Genomic DNA, 19982 nt, shown 5'->3' on the forward strand with positions numbered 1-19982 from the left:
GGCTAATTAGATGTTCACTTTAACAAGCAGTTCAATAATTGTACCTGATAAAGTGTGTGGGGTATGTACTTTGACATGATTAATAGTTTTTCTTAATTTCACTTCATATTTTACAAAGTGATCTGCAGATGAGTGAAAACTCTAAACTAGGGCTGTTATTTTACTGCCCAGTTATTGTGCAGTATTATCACAGTGACAATAGCACAATATCTGGAAATGCAAACAGCAATATTAATAACACTATGATTCAATTTCATCATTTAGTTGTTGTTTGCTGTTCAAGAACAGTATTGAAGCCAAAGTATGAATATAGGGAGCTATAAAGAGACTCTGCGAATTAAAGCACATTACATATATACATACAATATTTCCATATATGTTATTTTCAATAATGGCATGTAATCCCTACATTTCACACCCATACTCTCATTGAACTGTGACCAAAATCTATATTTAAACTATATAGCAAAGTGAAGAAAATCACTAGGTAGGCAGATGGTTAACCTTTCATGTGAACTTTCACAATAAAAACACCACACGCAGTGATAAAATCTTTCTTCACATATATTTTATAACATTTTGAAGTACATTAAGTACATTTTGGAAATAGAAGCTACAGTTTATAAAACCTTTCCAGCAGAAATCATTGATGGGCCAGCATCAGCCTTTTTTACCTCTAGCAGACAGGTCTATTTTCTATATAAAAAATGAATTCAAAAACAAAAACAAAAAGAAATTAGCTACATTATTTTGTCTTGCGCTACCTTTAAATTCCCATAAAAGCACCAGCTGTCTGCATCTCGTCTTTTATAAAATATAAATTATTGAAAAATATTCAAATGCTTGTGAACTAAATACAATAAAAATGATCTCATAACAAAAATACAAAGACACTATAAAATATACAAAAAAAACAACATCCAAAATAACAAGTTTTCCTTCTGAATCCATTCCGAGATATGCATATGCCACAAAATATTGTTAGGTGTACACTTGCCTGACTAGGTTTCATTAATACATAAGACCTGCAGTAGACTGTAGACTCTGACATTTAACAACAGTATAATTTCCTGACAAAGTAAATGTCAAAATATTAACATTTTAGGTAACAGAAATGTTTTCTTCGAGCACATTGATCTTATGAAGCCAACCATACTAACATTATGACGTTTGTGTTGGGAGGAAAAAAGAAAACTTTTTTTTTAATACAAACAGATAAAAAATAAGTCTTTTAAGCTCACTTTAATACAGAACACTGACATCAGAAAAATACCTGAACAATACCAAAGAAAAAAGAAAAAAAAAAGAGAGAAAGAAGATTTTCAAAACACTGGCGTCAACATATGCAATAAAGGAATGAACATACAGTGCAGCTTATTACTGACCCAACTGTTTAACTTCCAATTCTTTATCTTGGATAAGGAAACACTAAGCCAGTGCTGAATAACAATGGACAAGCTTGTTACCAGTTACACAGTATGAACGTATACATCATCTCTTACCTAAACTCAGCGGCTATCCAAAATAAAAAATAAAATAAAAAAATAAAAAACATCAGCAAAGACGTTACTCTTTGTCCTTAAGCTGTGTGCTTTCTGACATATTAACAAAAGATAAAAGACGACATTTCACGAATACGTGAGAGGTTTCTGGTCCCCATCTTCTAACGTTGTGGGTGCACCGTGGCCAAAGACCTCACATGGGCTTTGGTTATTATTCCTGCTTTGTCTTTTGCTTATTTGTGTAATCTGGGTCTCAGTAAAGCGTTATGAAACAGAATCTGTACAAATAGACATCTCAGAAGCTATTTTCATCCATATGGGTAACTTTCAGCTACTGTAAACAATAACATTGTATTCTAATATAATACTCAACTTTGGCATTTCCCATAAGGCTAGTGTACAGCCACTGTTCCCACTGTTTGGGAGGAAACTGTTGCCAATTTGCTTGTAACCAGTCATTCATATCTGAACTGAATGTAGATAAGTTGCAAAAGAATGTAAAATTGAAATGGAAGCCTCTGACATCCGTCCTATATGTCTAAGTTAACTTGCATCACTTGTATCAACCTGTCTTCATCAGACATCACGAGAGATCACCTACATTATCCACATCACCCATCACCTTCATCTATCCTCTAAAGTTTCAGATTCTCTATAGTCAACATTTATAGTCAGTTCTCCTATTACCTGACCTGCTTTCCTACACTGTACCTTCACACTATACTACCCTTCCTTATGGCCAAAACGTACAACACATCTGAAAGAGAATTATGCAAGATAACATCAGCAAACCAACTTGCAATTTTACTCTCTAGGCAATTAATATGAAAACATATCTAAAAGTAAGCTTACATGAGCAGTGAAATGAAATTATGCATCTAATCTGCACATGAAACAGCTCCTCTTACTCCTGAATTTCCCCATATAAGATTGTCTACAGTTTGCTAATACTGGTGGTATATGCAAAAAAAAAAAAAAATGCACGACTTTCAGTCACAATATGCGTCTCTAACGAGGTGGCAAACATGTACATAAAGGTGAACGTGTCAGTTTCAAAAGCAACGGCTACTTTCAGTTGTCTTTCAGACACTCTTGCTATGAGTAACCTCACCAGGTCTTCACACTCTACAAAGCAAGGGGCCAGTGTCTATAGTGTTGTCTGATAACGCATCAGCACATTTCAGTTGAAGGTTCCTTGAGAACAGACGAGTAAAACTTGGCATCTAATGTTTGGTTCCACTGTAATACCGTCACTGAGAACAATATGAAAAAATACCCTTTACAACACTTATCCGAAAGATGTACAGCGACTGTTTCGAGAAATCGGCATTAGTATAGTGGCACAAGCGTAAACAGCAATTTATACCAGACACTTTTTTTTTTCCTTTTGGTTTTTTTTTTTGGTCCTAGCTGAAAAACAGTCTGTCACTGCCAAAGGGAAAAACAGTAAGCATGTATGCAAGTATGAGATTATACCTTCCTCAGTTCAGTTCAGGTTTTTTTGGCAACCGTTTTCTTAGCAGGAACTTTCCGCTTCGTTTAGCCCAAAATTTTTATTGTCTCTCTCTCTCTCTCTCTCTCTCTCTCTCTCTCAGTTCTCCCCCACTTTGCTACTTAGTCAGAACAGAACCTGAAATCTACCCGGTAACGCTTTGTCTGCTTTGAGCTGCTAAATGACACCAGTATAAGTCACTCATACACACATACACACATGCGTGCACACACACGCACCTCAAATGCAACAGGGTAAGAATACAGGTTTTAGGCTTCTGCCTTCGGTTTTAAAATTATGGTCTGAGAGACAGGAGCTCAAAGTTGACAAAGACCACAGTTATTTGTTTAAAAAAAACAGCAAAAAAAACCCAAAAACCAAAACAAAACATTTTTGGTCCCCAAAATAATTGGTTTACCAATTCTATTAAACAGTTAAGACCACTTTATGAGCCTCAGTCCAAGTGGCTCCTTAACTTTTTGTCTTCACTTCCTTTTTTTTCATATCTGATTCACTCGTCCGTATCAGGCTTTACATCCAACATTGCATGCAGCTCCTCAGGAGTGTACCCCAGCAGGCTTTTCAAGTCACAGACAAAGCGGTAGACATAGCGTTTCCCAGATGTCTTGTGGATGATATTCTTGTCATAGTAGTAACGCAGGCCACGGCTCAGCTTCTCATAATTCATCTTAGGCTTGTTTTTTCTTTTGCCCCACCTTCGAGCAACCTGAAAAAGCACAGTGAACAAGCCTGTCAAGATGTGCCAGAAACATTAGAATACATACTTTTGTTGAAACTTGCAATTAATTGAGCTACATGGAACAAGCAGCCATCTTGTTCATCTGGCTAACTACTTAAGACCTCCCAGCACGTGTGCTAGATGACCAGTGGGGTCGCAACCTCTCACCTCATCTGGGTCAGAAAGCTTGAACTCCCAGCCGTCGCCTGTCCAGCTGATGAAGGACTGGCAAGACTTGTCGGTCAGTAGCTCCAGAAGAAACTGCCACAGCTGGATGGGGCCACTGCCTGCAGAGCAGATGGGGGTGGAAGGGGAGAAGGTGTTCGTTTAAGAAGAAGAGCTACATACACTGAGAGGACACATTGTTGTTTGTGCAGATGCCAGTTGCTGTGGGGATTGATTGAGGTGAGGCTAAGTTCAGAGCAAAAGATCTCCTGTTGTTGGAAAATGCTCCCAAGTCCCATAGTCTGCTTAACATTTTATCGAACTAAACTAGTATATTTCACATAACAATACGCCGAATCTAGGAGATATATTCCCATCAGTCCATGTGCTATGCAGAATGCGTTGAGGAACAGCACTCTCTGTACAATGTCCTGTCTGTGATAAAAGTCACGGCCAGAAGAAGCACGACACTAAGTACTTATGCTATATATGAAAAGTGTTACATATTCATGCAAATTATTCACTTAATTTGAAAAGAGGAACAAAGTAAAGCTTCTAATCTGGGTCAGACTGAAGTACAGCAGTGGAACTAAATGTCGTCCCAAGCACAGAAGTCCCATTCATCATGTATTCCCTTGTCTGCCAGTTGCCCTGTGCAGTATGTGAATTTAGAGTGAGAGTCTGTGTCTGCAAGCGTTCCACACTGATGAAATCACTATTTTAAAAATAAGAAGGGCTGCATTTAGGCTTCAGCAGCACATCTACTGTACTTGAATAGAGTCTGTTTTAAGAAAGAGAGCAGTTGCCAAGTTCAATGCAAAGTTAAGAGGGTGCATTTTTCCAAGAGTAACAGTAAATGAATAAACTAGTAAAACATCATTTCAATGTCAGAGCAAAAAGTTTATTAGAGTTCATGGAAAAAAAAGGAGGGAAAGCAGAACAAAGGCGATTAAAAAAAAGCCTGGTTTTGTCTCTGAACTAGATTCACTGCAGTGCACTTTGATCGTGTGGTTTTTTTTTTGTTTGTTTTTTTTTTTTCAGCATACACACGAACCCACCCACTTTTGAGGCTTGCGTGTTGAAATCACACCTGCCAGTGCAGCGCACCGCCTAAGCAAAACTGGAGCTGAGCAAAAGTCACCTCTCTCGAGTGCCTCAGAAAACCAAACGTAGCCTTTTTGTAACAAAAACAAAAGCGTTCAGGGAAACAGACGTGTGGGTTGAACAACTCGAAATTTAGAGCCCTCTAAGGCCTCGCAGGGACTGAAGAAGGTGCATGACAGCAGCCATTCCGAGTTTGGAAAATAAGGGGCTCTGCAACATCGGGTGTCACTCATACAGAAAGCTTTGACTCGTGTTCCTGCTGCAGTAACTGTGAGCCCACATAAGGGTACCATAATACCAGAACCTCGTGCTTTCATGCCACAATGTAGGCAACCCTTTTGAAAATATGTTAAAATCTTACTGCACAATGGGCCTCACTGAACAAGCATAAGGTTGGGGCTCATCTTCATAACATTAAGTATTGAATCCATGGCAATATGAGTCTAAAACCTATGTCGCTATTTAAAGGACAATAATTCAAAGGTGTGGATAAAATTTTAAGGCGAGACCAGCTAATATTGACTGGCAAATTACTATTTTTTACAGCGTTGCAATGCAAAAGCCCTCTGTGTGTACGAGCAAATACATGCAATAGTGAGACAGAGCGAAATATCATGAGCCAAAATGAGAGTTCGCTATGTTGTAAGGTGGCCTGATGTTATTGCAGACAGAGGTGTAAATGATGAATTGTCGCAGGAAACCACGCAGATGGCAACTGGAGCCTTATCTCCCTGAAGCCTTATCAGGTCCCCTGTCCTCATTACAAGTGTCACCTGTCACCCCGTGACTTAAACAGGAAGTCGAGCAAGAGCAAGCTGTCGAGCTGTCATAAACACTGTTTTGGAATTGTACAAGAGGTTGTTTCTTTATTTTGAGGGATTTCTTTTTTCCAGATAGAGGTCTCTTTCTCTCTCTTGCTCCCCCGATCCTTTTTTTCTTCTGTTTTTATTCACCCACCCACACATGCACATGGGCAAACACAAAAATGCTTCCATCTTTGAAAGACCACAACTCTCTTTGCACTACTCTTTAAAATAGCAGGGTCCAGAGCGGCAGTTAAAAGTTTTTGGTTGTTTTTTTTGTCTTAAAAACTGGAGTGTTGTGGCATTATTACCTTCATGGTTATAGTTTCATAGTCAAAACAAGTCTCTTCTCACATTAGGCTGAAAACAGCTGCCATGCTTTCCTTACAAGTACACAATTTGGAGTTGAAACATGTAGTACATAAAAAGACAGATTATGAAACTATGCAACTATGACTCGTTTAAAATATGTTTACGCCGTGACTGCTTGCAGCCAGTTTGCATTGCTTCCGCTGGTTTAGCGTGCAGGGAGAAAACAGATTTAGATCATTCTAGAGACGCTCTGTGCCTTGGTCTAATCCACTTGATTATAAATTCATAACTATATCTTTCCAACATTTCATAAATGACTTACTGTTCTAAAAGTGGCTCTTGAACTAATGACCATACAGCTGACCAATTAACTTGTGCATACCAACTTTGGGGCACTCTGCAGAGATCTGATGTATGCATTGTTTGTGACGTTGGAAAATATGCTTGGATTTCCCCCTTTTTCCAATACTGGCAGTCTTACTGCCGTGTGACTGTAATTTCAACAAGACCGAAAAAGTCCCAAACACTCTGTGAAGAGTGGATTCAGCATCAGCGTTCAACTGTGTCAGTGTTCAGCTGTGTTTACAGTTCAGCTTTAAACTAGAATAACTTGAATTAAACCCTTTTGCAAGGATTTGACAACTTTTCTCTTCGTATGTTTGTATGGCAATTGACATTAAAAGACAGCTAACTTGAGGCCAAAAAAACTGAGTTATTTATGTCATCTTTCTTGATTCATATGAACTTAAAAGTTGTATTTATGGCTCAGTGCTGATAAACGGTTAAGAAGTAGCAACAGCAGCAGTTGGGTTTCTTTTTTTTGCACCCTTTTGAAACCAAAAGTCATGCCAGATGCTAAAATAGTGCATTTGCTGCACAAGAGCATTTAAAATATCTCTCCATCTTACTGAACTTGAAGAACATACATAAAGCAGCTTTTTCAGCATGCATGAGTGAAAAGATGCCTCATGAGATGAAGAGATAATTTTACTCTGCTCTGGTGTTATGTGCAGGGGCAGGCATAATTTCTAAGTTTCACGAGCGTTGCTAGGACGACCTGGAAAAAATAGGTTGAGATGCGGGCTGCCGATAAGAAGAAGGTAGATGAGAAGACAGAAAAGAAGAAGCGAAAAAAAAAAGCGAGAGAAAAAGAAGTGAAGTAAAAGGAGGCATGAGTAAAATCTGTTTTATTTCCTGTGATGTGCATAACTTGGGTTGCCTGGGTAAAAGGTGTGCTTTTTTTCCCTTCTTTGGTCTAAAAGTGTTGCATTCAGGCACCACAAGATTTGGCACTTTTGCAGAGCATCAACAAGTTTGTTACACCACATTATACACTGCATTTTGTGCCCTACAGAAGTGTCTATATTAAAATTATATTCACAGAAATCAACAATCGGACTGGTTTTCCATAAACATCTACTGTTTGCATGCACGCGATCAGAAAAAATATATATAGACCAATATTACTCTTTTAATATAATGTCTGCATATAAATATAAAGTGTGATTTCTAGACATCTTACCTGTGTATCCTGCCAGTGCTGCTGCTGGGATGACGGGTTTGTCCTTGCTGAGGTCTGAGCGCTCCCTCACATAGTCTTTAAAGGTGCCCTTGGGCTTGTGGCCATGCAAGGCAGCGGGGTAGTCTTCTGAGTCAAAGCTGTCATAAGACGGTACCCGCTGCAGGCTGCTAAATGAAGACTGGCTGCTCCAGGACTGTGTCAGTCGGTCGCAGCTCTCATAGCTTTCAATGCTCTCAAACGAGTCCTGGCCACCAAGCTTACCTAGAACGGAAAGGGCGAAAAAAAAATTTTAAAATTGGCAAGAAAGCCATTGTTATGTAGGTAGAAACTCACTCACACACATTACTGTGATTTCAAACTCTGACATTGTTTGTGGACAAGCTATATGATATTAAAATTTTAGCATTTAGGCCAGTTTGATGATGGCAAAAATCTTAAGATGATTCCCGTCAATGTTGCATTGATGTTGGCATTGCACGTTAATGATTACTCAGTTTTATAGCATCATTCAATTTGTCACAGTCACACACAGGCTATGTTTTTTTAGTCATCCCAAGATGAACCAAGTCTACCACAGCCTGATGGAAAGTGACTTTGGACTTTCGGTAAGAGCCAAAGTTGAACCGATGGAAAAGAAATAAGTCCACTCGCTATATGACACAGATAGATTCTATGACAAATCACTATTACCTCCAAAACTGTCGGATGGTGAAACTTGAACAATAGCAAATAACTCTGAATTAATTACGAAAACCTTGCTGAGATTTGACAAAAGGGACATTAGCCACACCTTAGAAGTAAATTGTTTTGCTCCTCACTAAGCTATAGCTTATTGCTCTACAGTGCCACGTCCCTCCATTTCACACCTCATTTCACTTTCACAACCAGCATTTGGGTTTGATTTTAAATGGAAGACATTCACAGAAATTGCCCCGCTATTTTTGGCCTTGAGGACGATAAGAGGAGTCTTTCAGTGGTAAGCCATTAACAAATGACAGATAATGCCGTGCCGCTATTGATGCTGAAATCTTCAACTGGTAAAATTGGAGCCACATGTGGATATCAATTGTGCTACAAAATACTTTCCCACGTCGGGAGAGCACAGTTCAATGCGCAAACACTTGGTATGTGTGATGCATGGGGATTGGATCTCAAGCCTTGCAGGCAAATGCTTGAAGCACTGGATGGAGGACTCATATGGTTTACATGGCACTTGCTAATAATTTATACAGCTGGGGATTTGGGAGAAGAAAACCCCTAGCTTTATGGGTAACAGTCTAAATCATACCGCTAATTCCTCTGTAAACTATTGCTGGGAGAGAAAACAAGCTCGAGCATTCAGAAAAGCAAACAGTTTCATGAGAAAACCCCACGCTTGCTAACTGAGGATGACACCTCTATCTCCTTACCCAGAACCCTAAGGTTGAGCCGAAGAAAGGAGGCCAAGAAAAACAAGAAAGAGAAAAAAATACCTTCTTTTTTTTTGAAGGTTACACCACTTGAACTGTTTTACATAAGGGACATGCGGCAAGAACAGAACACATTGTGGCTTTGGTTCGTGTATCGCTCTGACAAAAACAATAGAGTTTTTTTTTCCCCAACCCAGTCTAGAGTGTACAAGTCGGGTTTGCTTGAACCACAAGCCAACCAGAAGGCCTGCTTTTCTTCTCTTCTAATACTTGCACACTGATGTGGCATGACAAGATTCTGGTAGCTTCAGCACAATCACACGCAGGCAGACACCCATAGAAACCTTCAACTTTTACATGCATTCAGACAAACTCAAGCAAGTGCATGTGGTAAGCAGGTAATTCGAGCAAACCTTCTGAGTAAAATGTAAATGCACCACATTTTCACTGCAAAGCTAATCCCACATTCTTTAATGTCTCCTCAAATCTCAGCCACGTACTTATGCATTGTACGATCGCTCACCTCTGCTGAGGCGTCCCACGCACATGTTGTCAGGTGACACCACCTCTTGCTTGACAGAAAAGTAGTCTCCCGGCATGCCGTTGAGGGCCGTGTCCCGGAGGATGACCGCAGCAGGGTATTCACTCTCATATTTGAGGGTCAGCAGTTCTTCTGAGCTGATGGGATGAAGCGTCTGGTAGGACTCTGTGATGAAGCCGGGCTCTGAGTATTCAGAAGGAGGGACACACTGAGCGTGCTCAACACCATAGCCTGGAGCAAACAAAGGGAAATGAGTGTAGATAGAAAGCAGAGAAGGAAGGCAAGCAAGGAGCAACACAGAGGAGGAAGATCGATCTTAAAAGGAGTGGAGTCATTATCCCTCTTGTGCTGAGCCGCCACCGAAGTTCTCGGCGTGTGAATAGTCCAAAAGAAAATATAGCCCTGAGCACACGGGAACAATCTTGTAGATTTTCAGCAAGACATATTGATTAGAGCTAAACTCAGCAAAAAATTCACAGTGATGCCACTGTACGTGTGGTCACTATTCATCTACAGCTGCAAAGATGTACTGAGGATCTATATCTAGGAAATAAATCCAAGAAAAAAAAATGTGCGTGGGGGGATTATTTGCTAACGCTAACCTACTTACCACACTGAACCACCTTATCTACTTCCTCTATTTGGATTCCCTTTCATATTTTAATATTTGTTTTCTTATGCTATTAGATTGACTGTGATGAATACTTACTGACAAAGTAGTCTGAGGTAAAGCGGGATTCCTGGAAGTTAGAGTTGAGTCCATTCATGGGGTAATGCTTTGTATCCTCTTCATGAAAAATAGATGGAGAATGAGAATCAGTGACCTCATCATTGATTTTATGTATCGTGTAACTGCATCCTGCTCTATCAAAAATTAATGACCTGAGCTAAATCGTGTCTTCCTGTTTGGCTCCTGTTACAAGAGCAAATACCAACAGTCCTAAACTGGAATAAGCAGTGATGTCAGCCTGTGTGGTGAGAGCTTTCTTATTTGACTTGCATCACAAAACTGAGACTTTTAAATCTCTTAAACTCATCGGATAATCAGTGGATAACCATCTTACGCCGTTACCTTTTTGAAGCATTTCCAAATGCTCCCAAAGGATGTCGCCCACAAAGTCAGGCGCCAAGTCCAAGAATCGCTCCTTCCCCATCGCACACAGGCTGGCTCCGTTGATGCCAAACTTGTTGAAATCGACGTTCTTCAGACTGAATTCGTTCACGGTCCACGTTAGCCACTCAGCCACGTGCTTTTCTGTCCACAGTCTAGGATCTGCACAGGATTGCAGAGTGGCAGTTACTGTTAAACGTCGACAACACCATCCAGACACATTTACTCAAATATTCAGGTCAGCTTGTGAATGATAAGACAGGACAGATTCTCATTTTTTGCAGTCTGAGCTGGAGCCAACTTTCACTTAATAACCAACAGCAAAGTGGGAAGCTGAAGTGACTGTAAACCACAGTTGTAATGAAAAGCTAAAAAAATCATAATTTGCAGATCACATGGGTTGCTGTAATTGCTTCAATTTTCAATGCTATCTCTTTGCTGTCTGTCTCTGTGTCTCAATTCTTGGGATGTTGCAGTCAGTCAGTCTGCCTGGACTGAATATATATAATGCAACGCCATTTCTGGAACAACTGGGCGTTTCCATTTCAGTCAGTCTTTCTAAGAGGTGCTTTCTCAGAATCCTCTGAAGAAAGCCGAAATGTGAAAGAACTGCAGATGTGTGCGCCTGATATGTGACACACTAAGGTATTCTTAGAGGGCTCGTGCTGCAATTTGAGTTTTCAAATGAAAACATTAACAGGAACTAATGACAGCAAAAAGCAGCTGGCAGTCTTACCTTTGGGAATACCCAGTCGCTGCTGTTCCTTTGTGAAGCCACTAAAGGTGGCCTTCAAAGCCTGGGACATCATCTCTTTACTTCCTGGAGTTAGCAGGGGGACATCTCCACACTCGGGATCTGCAAATCACAAATCACAAAGAAGAATATTTATTTTGAGTAACACCAGCATCTGTTAGACTTGAAATCCAAATGACTAATATTACATGCTCCTTTCACTCCTATTGACAACTGAGGCTGCGGCAGTGCATCCTGTATTATATTTCATGCCGAAAAAGCTCGCTGAATGGAAAATTTAATTGAGACAAAGAGGCGGCGGGAAGAGTCTTGTGAATGTGCGCTTCGGTTAGACATTGACACAGTTACGCGCACGTGCATCCACGTCCACACAAACACACGAACAAAGCAAACATTTATATCTACCGTGATCAACAACATGGTTCAACAATTACATTCCGTCTAGACAGACACTGTCTCCATATCGGCTCCAATCTATTGAAACAAGGACTGTCACAGCTTTGGCTCTAACCTGTTTAAAAAGCAAGGGAGAGCTGTGTCACTGTGTGTATACTGTGTTGGTAAACCCCACATTTATTATCTTCTACCTGTGCATCCTGGGTGGGAGAGTGGTCAGTGGCTAGTGCTGCCCATCAGCGACACTATGACCTCTGCTAGCCCTCCTACCACGTCGCCCCAACACAGTGGGCCTACTGTCACAGAACCCAGCACGGGGTCAAGCATTCTCACAGGTCAAGGGTCAAGGGATGAGGTGATGATGTCACTGCGGCTGCTGGCGAGTGACTTGGAAAGTCGGGGGTGGCCCGTCTCGAGGGGATTCAGTTACACACTAGGGTTACTGTTCTCGGCTCACAGCCAGTGGGCAACCAGTGGGACACAGAGCTCCCTTTGATGGCTTTAAACAGTGCCTGATGACTCGCACTCATCTAATTAGATTGACTGGGCTGCAGAAGTATGGCGATAAGGGGGCAAAACAGAGGATATGATGAGGAGGAGGGAAGGGGAAAGACCCTCTGGCCTCCAATATAAAAACAGACAAAAAAAAAAACAAAAAAACAGCAACCTAGGCTCAACAAATAACTTGTAAACAGCCACAAAAAAATAACCTAGAGTTTCACTTAGGGCATATTTTATCGTTTAAATCTCCAAACCGTCCACACACATTTGCACAGCACACAATTACATCTGTTATTATCTGTTACTGTGCAGTAAAGCTTAATGTCACTATCTTGTGTAATCAACTTTGGGCAACGTGCATACTGCAAAACTTAAAAACACAACAGGTCAGCTTAGGTCTCAAGTAGGTTAACATGCCAACACATAAAAAAAAAATCAAAGAGTCAGCCAGGTCTTGATTTCACTGGTGAGTCTATTTCTTTAGATCATTTTTTTCTTTGTCCATTACATGCAATTTCAAATCATCAATCCTAGATCACAGAAAGGCTTGTCTTCAGGGCAAACAAGCTGTGAGGAGTGGGTGTGTCACACTTGCAGCACCGCCATGTGTCAAACACAGATGTTCTGGCATCTCCACCGGCTGGTGGTTTTATCTGCTAGCAGTATACTAGAGCAACATGCAGTTCATGCTTGTTTTCACCACTCACTGACGTCGCGACCTTGTCTGGAATGCACAGCAGCTTACCCCCCCGTCCCTACTTCGCCCATGTAACCAATGTCTGTCTGGCTGTTTGTAAAATTAGGTTTCCCAGTTTCTGTTTTTTCGGTCTTTAGGTCGTTTTTCCCCTTTTCTTCCCCCTCTCAAGCTTTTTTGCAGCAGACTGGAGAAAGAAGACAGAGGAGCTCTTTGCTTCTTCCTGTGATTCAATTTGGGCTGTAATAATATAGTCTGAACAAACAGAATGTAACCATTTCAGTCAGAAGTGAAGGTAAAAGGTTGAAGAGTTGAGAACAGCCATTGTTTTACAGTCTCACACAAAAACCCTGTTTAACTACTGTCAGACATGGCTCACACATCAAAATAAAGCTGGTTTCTCTATTTGACAAAAAAAAAATAGACTGCAAGGTTGTCTAAGTTTCTACTGAGCTCGTTTTGCTTTTAAGTAGTGTTGGTAATGCAGAGAGGTACATGTTGCAAATGGCTGCAAACTGAGATGTGACCGGGGCTCAGACAGTCTGTGCTTTGATGTGAAAGCAAAGGCAAAATGTGGCAGTTTATTTAAGCTGGCTCAAGTGGAGTTTGTCTGCACTTTCAAACCGCTTACACCCCTCCCTCCACACCGCTTTTATCAACCCATCCGCAGCGCGTACTTGCCCACACAGACTTGAACCCACTTTAGCACTAAATCTTCCATCAAAGACACTTAACACTACAGTGCATGAGAACTAACATTAGACACTAGAGAGAGTAAAAAGAAAAATGTGAACCCCATCTACAAAAGCATATCATTATTGGGTTGTTTTAATACTTCTTGAAATCCTGTTCTAATTCAAACCACAAACACAATTTAAAAAAAAAGACTGTCAGGTGACAGTCAAATAGTGTGTTTTATGTACATACACTCCTTTGTTGTAAATTTTTCTTTTTGATCTGAGCTGATCCCCTAAAAACATGATGCAGAATGTTCAGCAAGGCTGAAAGGAGAATGCTAAACGTAACAGTGAAGTGATAATAGAGCAGTCTCCATGGTGAATGATCCATATGAAAGTTATCTGCGGCAGTGCTAATGTACAATGTGCATCCATTAGCGAGAGAGGCGAGCTTGGATCTAGACAGTCTCGAGTAAATGATGAAGTCCTGATACGATTTCAATGCCTGCGAGCCCCATTAGATAGAGAACGGTCAGTATGTACTGAGAGCTAGAGCATCCACTAGTCATCACTTTCCACATTAGACTGTGTGGGTCTGTCCGCAAAATGAGTCCCATCCACTTAGCTCATGAAATGTGGGAATGGATGTAAATCACAGGCAACATTATGGCATTTCACTGACAAGTATCTGACTTAAAAGAAGAGAAAAAAAGAAAAAGAGCTTCTGCAGCAAAAAGTACAAAATGAAACCAATTTTACTAATGAGGTAAAAACCATATTAAGTTCATCTATGCTAAGAATCACTGACGAATTGAGACTGATGTTTAGTCTAGATTACAGTAAAAGGTATTGATTAGCCACTCTCCTCTTGCCATGAAATGAGTAATGGACAAGCTGCTGAGTGCGACGACGATATTTCCCCCAGGGGTTCTCGCTGAGGCTGTTCCACCTTTACTGCTCTGCCCTTGTGAGCAAGGCCCAACCCAACTTTAGACAGAGGTACTTCTTTGGCACCTCAGGCTGTTAAAGTGACTCACATAAACACACATATACACATACACACCAAATTAGTGGCCGTCTTTGCCTGTGCGCCAGAGCGTGGGTGTGAAATTGGGATTTTCACAGCCAGGGCCAAAGTCTATTGGGCTGGAATAGGCACGAATAGGCGGGGCGGGACAGGGCTGGGGAAGATAGCAAGAAAGCATCTTGGGTGGGTGATGGGTGACTGAGTTGAGTGAGGGGTGGGCAAAAGAAAAAAAAAGAGCGAGGGAGAGAGAGCGAAACCAATGAATGGGAGGTTTCATGAAGCTCCCTCTCTTCTCCTTGTCTGTGGCATGACATCACAGTGGGATCGGTGCCATCTTCCAGCCTCTGGCGGAGAGTCAGTTCATTCATAAAGCCTGGACTGCTGCCTCTGCTCCGAATGATGCAATGATACAACAGAGCAGGCAACCAGACCCAACAAATAAGGGACAGTATGCTTTCTATCATGCGATTGAGCTATAAATAGGCCTTTAGTTTATGAGTGGGTGTGTGTTGGTGTGAGGAAGCAAGAACGGACTGTGAATAAAAAAATAAGGACAAGATCTGAAAGGGTAAATCAAAGCTGGGCTTTTGATAGCCTTTGTCAATAGTAAGGAGCCAGTACTTAGGACTGCATAGCTGTTTATTTATATCAGATTGTGGCAATTTGGGTATCCCACTATACGCACATCTTAGCACATTGGGGGGGGGGACGTCTTTATAAAGATCTGCATAAGTCCATTTCCTGTGGCTGAGTTGCCACTTCCTGTGGGAGGTGAGGTGAATTGAGGGTTCGGGTGAGGGTTAAAACATTTCATAACAACCACTAAGGGTTTATACCCTTCTTGAGTATTCCTACATGCACACACGTACATATTAAACAGGATTACGGCAAGCTGTGAGAAAAAAAAAACAGGAGCTCCTGGTTAATAGTTAAGAGCTTATAATTAGTTCTTTAAGGCAGATCAGCCCACAGCTGACCAGAGGTGACAGCGGTATCTGAGGACGCCTTTGATGGAGATACATATCTAGACCCCCGGTCTGCAAAAGCAGGGTCATAAACTTGGCCGGTATGAAGGGGACCCATTCAGCACCACAGAGTGATAAAGTGGTGACTGAAGGCTGCAGTGGAGCAAAAGGAGAAGAACGGGGTGGCGGTCTGGTTTTAAGAGGGCTGCTTGTTCAGTCAGCCAGACTGTTTAAATTTCCATCTCAATGCCAAGAAACCAGGAATTGAAGTGTATGCAAGGCGATGAAGCCGGCCAGACCGGCAGCAGACCTTAGCATGCTTCGAAGCAGGACAACGTCAGGCTGAAGTCCTCCCACACGCAAACCAGTACAATCCCACCATCACAGGCAGCAGTGCTGAATAACTAGTTTTATTCTTAGATCTTCACCACTGCCTTCTGGCTGCCCTCCTGAAACACAAGCCTGTGGTGGTGTAAAGCTGCTGTACGGGACAAGCCTAGTACTGCTGACATCTGTCTTTGGCCATGAAAATAGAGTTGCCCAGGATCATCACCACCACAGACACACTGGCTACTGAAGCAGACAATAAGTCAGACTAATACCCCATAGCTGCCTTTCTGTCTTTCTTTCCTCCACTCCCTCCTTCTCTGAAATCATATTAGCCCATGATGTGAAAGTGCATTAACGCTACTGTTTATGCTATGGTCTCGGTGCTTGATATGACATTCACTTTGATCCACGCCATCACCAAGAGACACTTAACATTGTTTTTCTTTTTTTTCTTTTTTTGCTAAAAGCTTGTTAAAAATTCTGTCCTAGAAAAATAAAAAATAAATAAAAAATAAAGAGCTTTCAGCAGGATTTGGCTCCTTGCTGCAACTTTAACTGGCTAAAAGCTGCACTGGTCTGTCTTTGACAGTGTGAAAAGGTCTGTTTTTACTTACTTAGTCCAATAAGATCAGTTCATCTGGTTTTATGCATCAGTGCATAGTGGGAAAAAAAAAAAAGGGGGGGGGGGGGGGGGGGTTGACAGGGAAGTGCTACAGTCCAGAGTGCAGGTGGCGCTAGCCTAGCCATGTCCAGGCTCCACTGCTGTTATAAACAGACATGGGATGCTCTGGAGGAACTGTTTAGGCGTTAAACCAAACACACGACATATCTGACAAACAGTTTACTTTCTGTGTTGCATTTTTTCCACAAAACATGGTGCCTGCCCCATTTTTAGTCCAAACTGATACATTCCACAATCGGGTTCCTGATATACGCACGATTCATGTGAGACAGTATAAAGATGCACGTTCACACATTTGGATGGAGCCGTCTGCAACACAACCATGCTTACGGTTTGCAACATGTATGCTTGTAACGGTTGGGTCCAATTAGACATCATACGTATACACATATAAAAAGACTGTTGCTTGTTTGACGGCGAACTTTGGGCGGCAGATGGATACTTGATAAATAAATTCTCCCTAGACCGCCATGTTTTCATGTTGCATGGCTCGCATTCCACCTCTGTTTTACAATCACCAATGTGCTTCTCACAGCTTTCTTGTTTTCCTCTAATGTGACCAAAAATGACTCGCGGTCTAAGTGGCAAAATGGTCTCAGCTCAAGAAGATGAATCGCTCTTCTATTTTGGGCTCCGTGTCAGCTCCACAGCTAATAGGAGCGTAAAACATCTGGCCACATCTTTCTTCCTTTATCTTTTTTATAAAGATATGCACGCTTTTCACGATGCTGTGAAACTTTTCAGGTTTGGCTGACTGTACTGATTGAAAGATTTAAACTAGGATTTTGATAGCTGGAAAGTTACAACTCAGGGTTTTGCAATACAAGATGGAAGTGATTTCAAAAAACATGAGACTAACGTTGCAGTTGTGTAAACTGGTGCTCAAAATGTCTTATCTCACTCTCTTTAGTTCTCTCTCTTAAACACACACTCACATAGACAAGCATACATAGACAGGGTGTGACTCATTTAGTCAAAGGATGACTGGACGTACGGGGATATCGTGCTGCTTTATTTGACAATGTGACTGGTCATGATTAAAGCAATGACCAGATCTTGTAAAATTCCTGCTGGTGATTCAAAATGTGGTCACAGTTACCTTGAAACCACACGTAAAACAAATACATGTTGCAGAGCAACAAAGAAGTGTCTGCAATAAGAACTTACGTGAAGCAAAAATAACAATGGTCTACAATCCCAATTTCTACGACAGAATGATGGTGATGAAATGTTTAATACAAAAAAAAAGTACTCTAACTAACACAGCCCATAAAACACACACTCTGGACATGTGTCTTCCATTTGACTGTGTCGGTCATTACAGGCATCGCAGAATCAAACTTAAACGCCAAGCAAACACCACCCCTCTCTGTCATCTGTTGCTCTGGCGGGCTGGTCGATCTACATACATCTGATGCTGTGGGTCTGATGCAGGCACACTCGGTGGCTGTGCCCCATTTGCTCACCTGATTACAAAAGGAGCATGCTATGCACACCAACTCCGAAAACAGGTGTTGTGAAGCAAGCATAGACAAAAGAGAAGAAAGTGAGCACAATGTGGAGCACACGCCGAGCAAAATAAGTTATCTGACTTCGTTGTGGACAGCCGAACATCTGCACTGAAACAAACCGACTACCTTTAAAGACAGTGGACTGATCCCCAAAGCAGGCGTGTTCCTAAACCAGCCAAGTTTCCATTTTATTATAGGAAACACAGCTACTAAATGTGGAAATATAAAACAGAAAAAGATTTTCACGACAATGTAGAGATCCGTGGGCAGTTGTTGGAGGCCTTTCTGGACAGTGAAAAGCTATTCAGGGTTCCCCGTCATACTAGTAATGAGGGGCAGAGGACTGTGATAGCTGTAAGCTAATCAACACCGGCGCATAGCCAGTGGCGTGTGGTGTAGCAGGCGTCTAGTCCCATGACTCAGGGATTACAAACTAGGAATGACTGGGGATGGGACAAAGTGCATTCACCGGGAACTCACTACAGTATATACCACATCAAGGGCACGAGAGAAACTCATGTGGCCAACAGAAAGACATGGAAATAGAGGGAGAAAGGGAAAGGAGGGGGGAAGAATGCTAGTGGAGGAATTGAGTCAGTGGGTGGGTGAATGACTGAAAAGAGTAGCAAAAAATGCTTGTTAATGCTTTCTGTTCCTCTCTCCTTTGCTTTGGTTGTTGGTGTTTTTATGTAATGCAAATAAAATGAGAAGCTGCGAGAAAGACATTCTAGCCTTTGTGATCTCTTTTGCTTTTATACCCATTTACTGTAGCCTCATTGGCCACACCTTGGTAGCTCCTCAACCCCTTACTCACCATATGCTTATTATTTAGTCGACTGCTGTCTGTGGAGCTAGCACGCCTTTTTTATGACTAAGCTTTATAAGCAAATATTAAGGTGTGTAGTCACGAGGGAAGCATCAAGAAAGACCCACGCACAATAACGGTTTTATGTTTCTATGGGCAACGCAACAGATGTAGGAACCAGTGAATGGCTGGCTGACTGGATGCGGGAATAACCCATTTAATGAAACAAAGTGGCACCACTGTGCAACACTGGAAAGAAAGAAAGAAAGAAAGAAAGAAAGAAAGAAAGAAAGAAAGAAAGAAAGAAAGAAAGAAAGAAAGAAAGAGTCATTGTGAAAGCCAAATTGTCACAGGGAGTCCCATTGAGCAAATTGGTATATGTTGCCCTCTAGGGACAGTCGAATCCCATTAAAATGAAACTTCATGTTAAGTAGGTGAGGCTGGACTAAAGTTTTGATCTCACAAACCAGATAGTCTTCAGTTCGACACGCCAGACATCAGAAGAAAAACTGACCCGTTTGCTCTGTTTGGCCCAGTTCATTGACAGACCACATCAAGAGAAGCACAGATCACCCAAACAGTGTTTGCACAGCTGCTAGCCAGCCACGCACACTCAAACACTGGCATATATTACACTGTGCTACTCAAGCAGTGCTGTCACAAACGCACCAAAGAAAGAAAAAAAAAAAAAGCTTATGTAACTCCCTCTTTCCTGACTCAAGCTACTACTCCTCTCCATAGTGCACCAACATGAGAGGAACCATGAAAGAGAAAGTAGGTGAAGTCCTTCTATGAGTCTACTGTTTTTGCCATGGCCTGTATGTACTTGTGCGTCTGCCGCCTTTTTTAAAGTGTGGATTTGGATGCCATATAAGGTCTTTCGGAAGAAACGTCAGAACTGCCAGTTACAACAAAGTGCAGCATTTTTGATCAGATAAAC

The 19982-nt window shown here is 41.5% G+C and overlaps 1 protein-coding gene across 3 annotated transcripts in view; it reads right to left on the reverse strand.

Annotated features, from left to right (window-relative positions):
- Positions 1–557: 557 nt before the first annotated feature.
- The window catches only part of ets1 (ETS proto-oncogene 1, transcription factor), a 34970-nt gene continuing 15545 nt past the window's right edge, over positions 558–19982 (reverse strand). For 2 of the 3 annotated variants that reach the window (XM_035913825.2, XM_006804635.3), the window contains 7 exons: positions 11437–11556; positions 10662–10862; positions 10299–10376; positions 9572–9820; positions 7640–7900; positions 3902–4020; positions 558–3721 (listed from right to left, as the gene is read on the reverse strand). In XM_035913825.2, coding sequence (XP_035769718.1) covers positions 3506–3721; positions 3902–4020; positions 7640–7900; positions 9572–9820; positions 10299–10376; positions 10662–10862; positions 11437–11556 — 1244 coding nt within the window. In that variant the 3' untranslated portion in view covers positions 558–3505. The remainder of the gene's footprint in view (positions 3722–3901; positions 4021–7639; positions 7901–9571; positions 9821–10298; positions 10377–10661; positions 10863–11436; positions 11557–19982) is intronic. The other variant, XM_035913826.2, reaches the window with a different exon arrangement.

Source organism: Neolamprologus brichardi, chromosome 14 (assembly GCF_056152115.1).
Source record: "Neolamprologus brichardi isolate AB-2024 chromosome 14, ASM5615211v1, whole genome shotgun sequence".
Classification (NCBI taxonomy): domain Eukaryota; kingdom Metazoa; phylum Chordata; class Actinopteri; order Cichliformes; family Cichlidae; genus Neolamprologus; species Neolamprologus brichardi.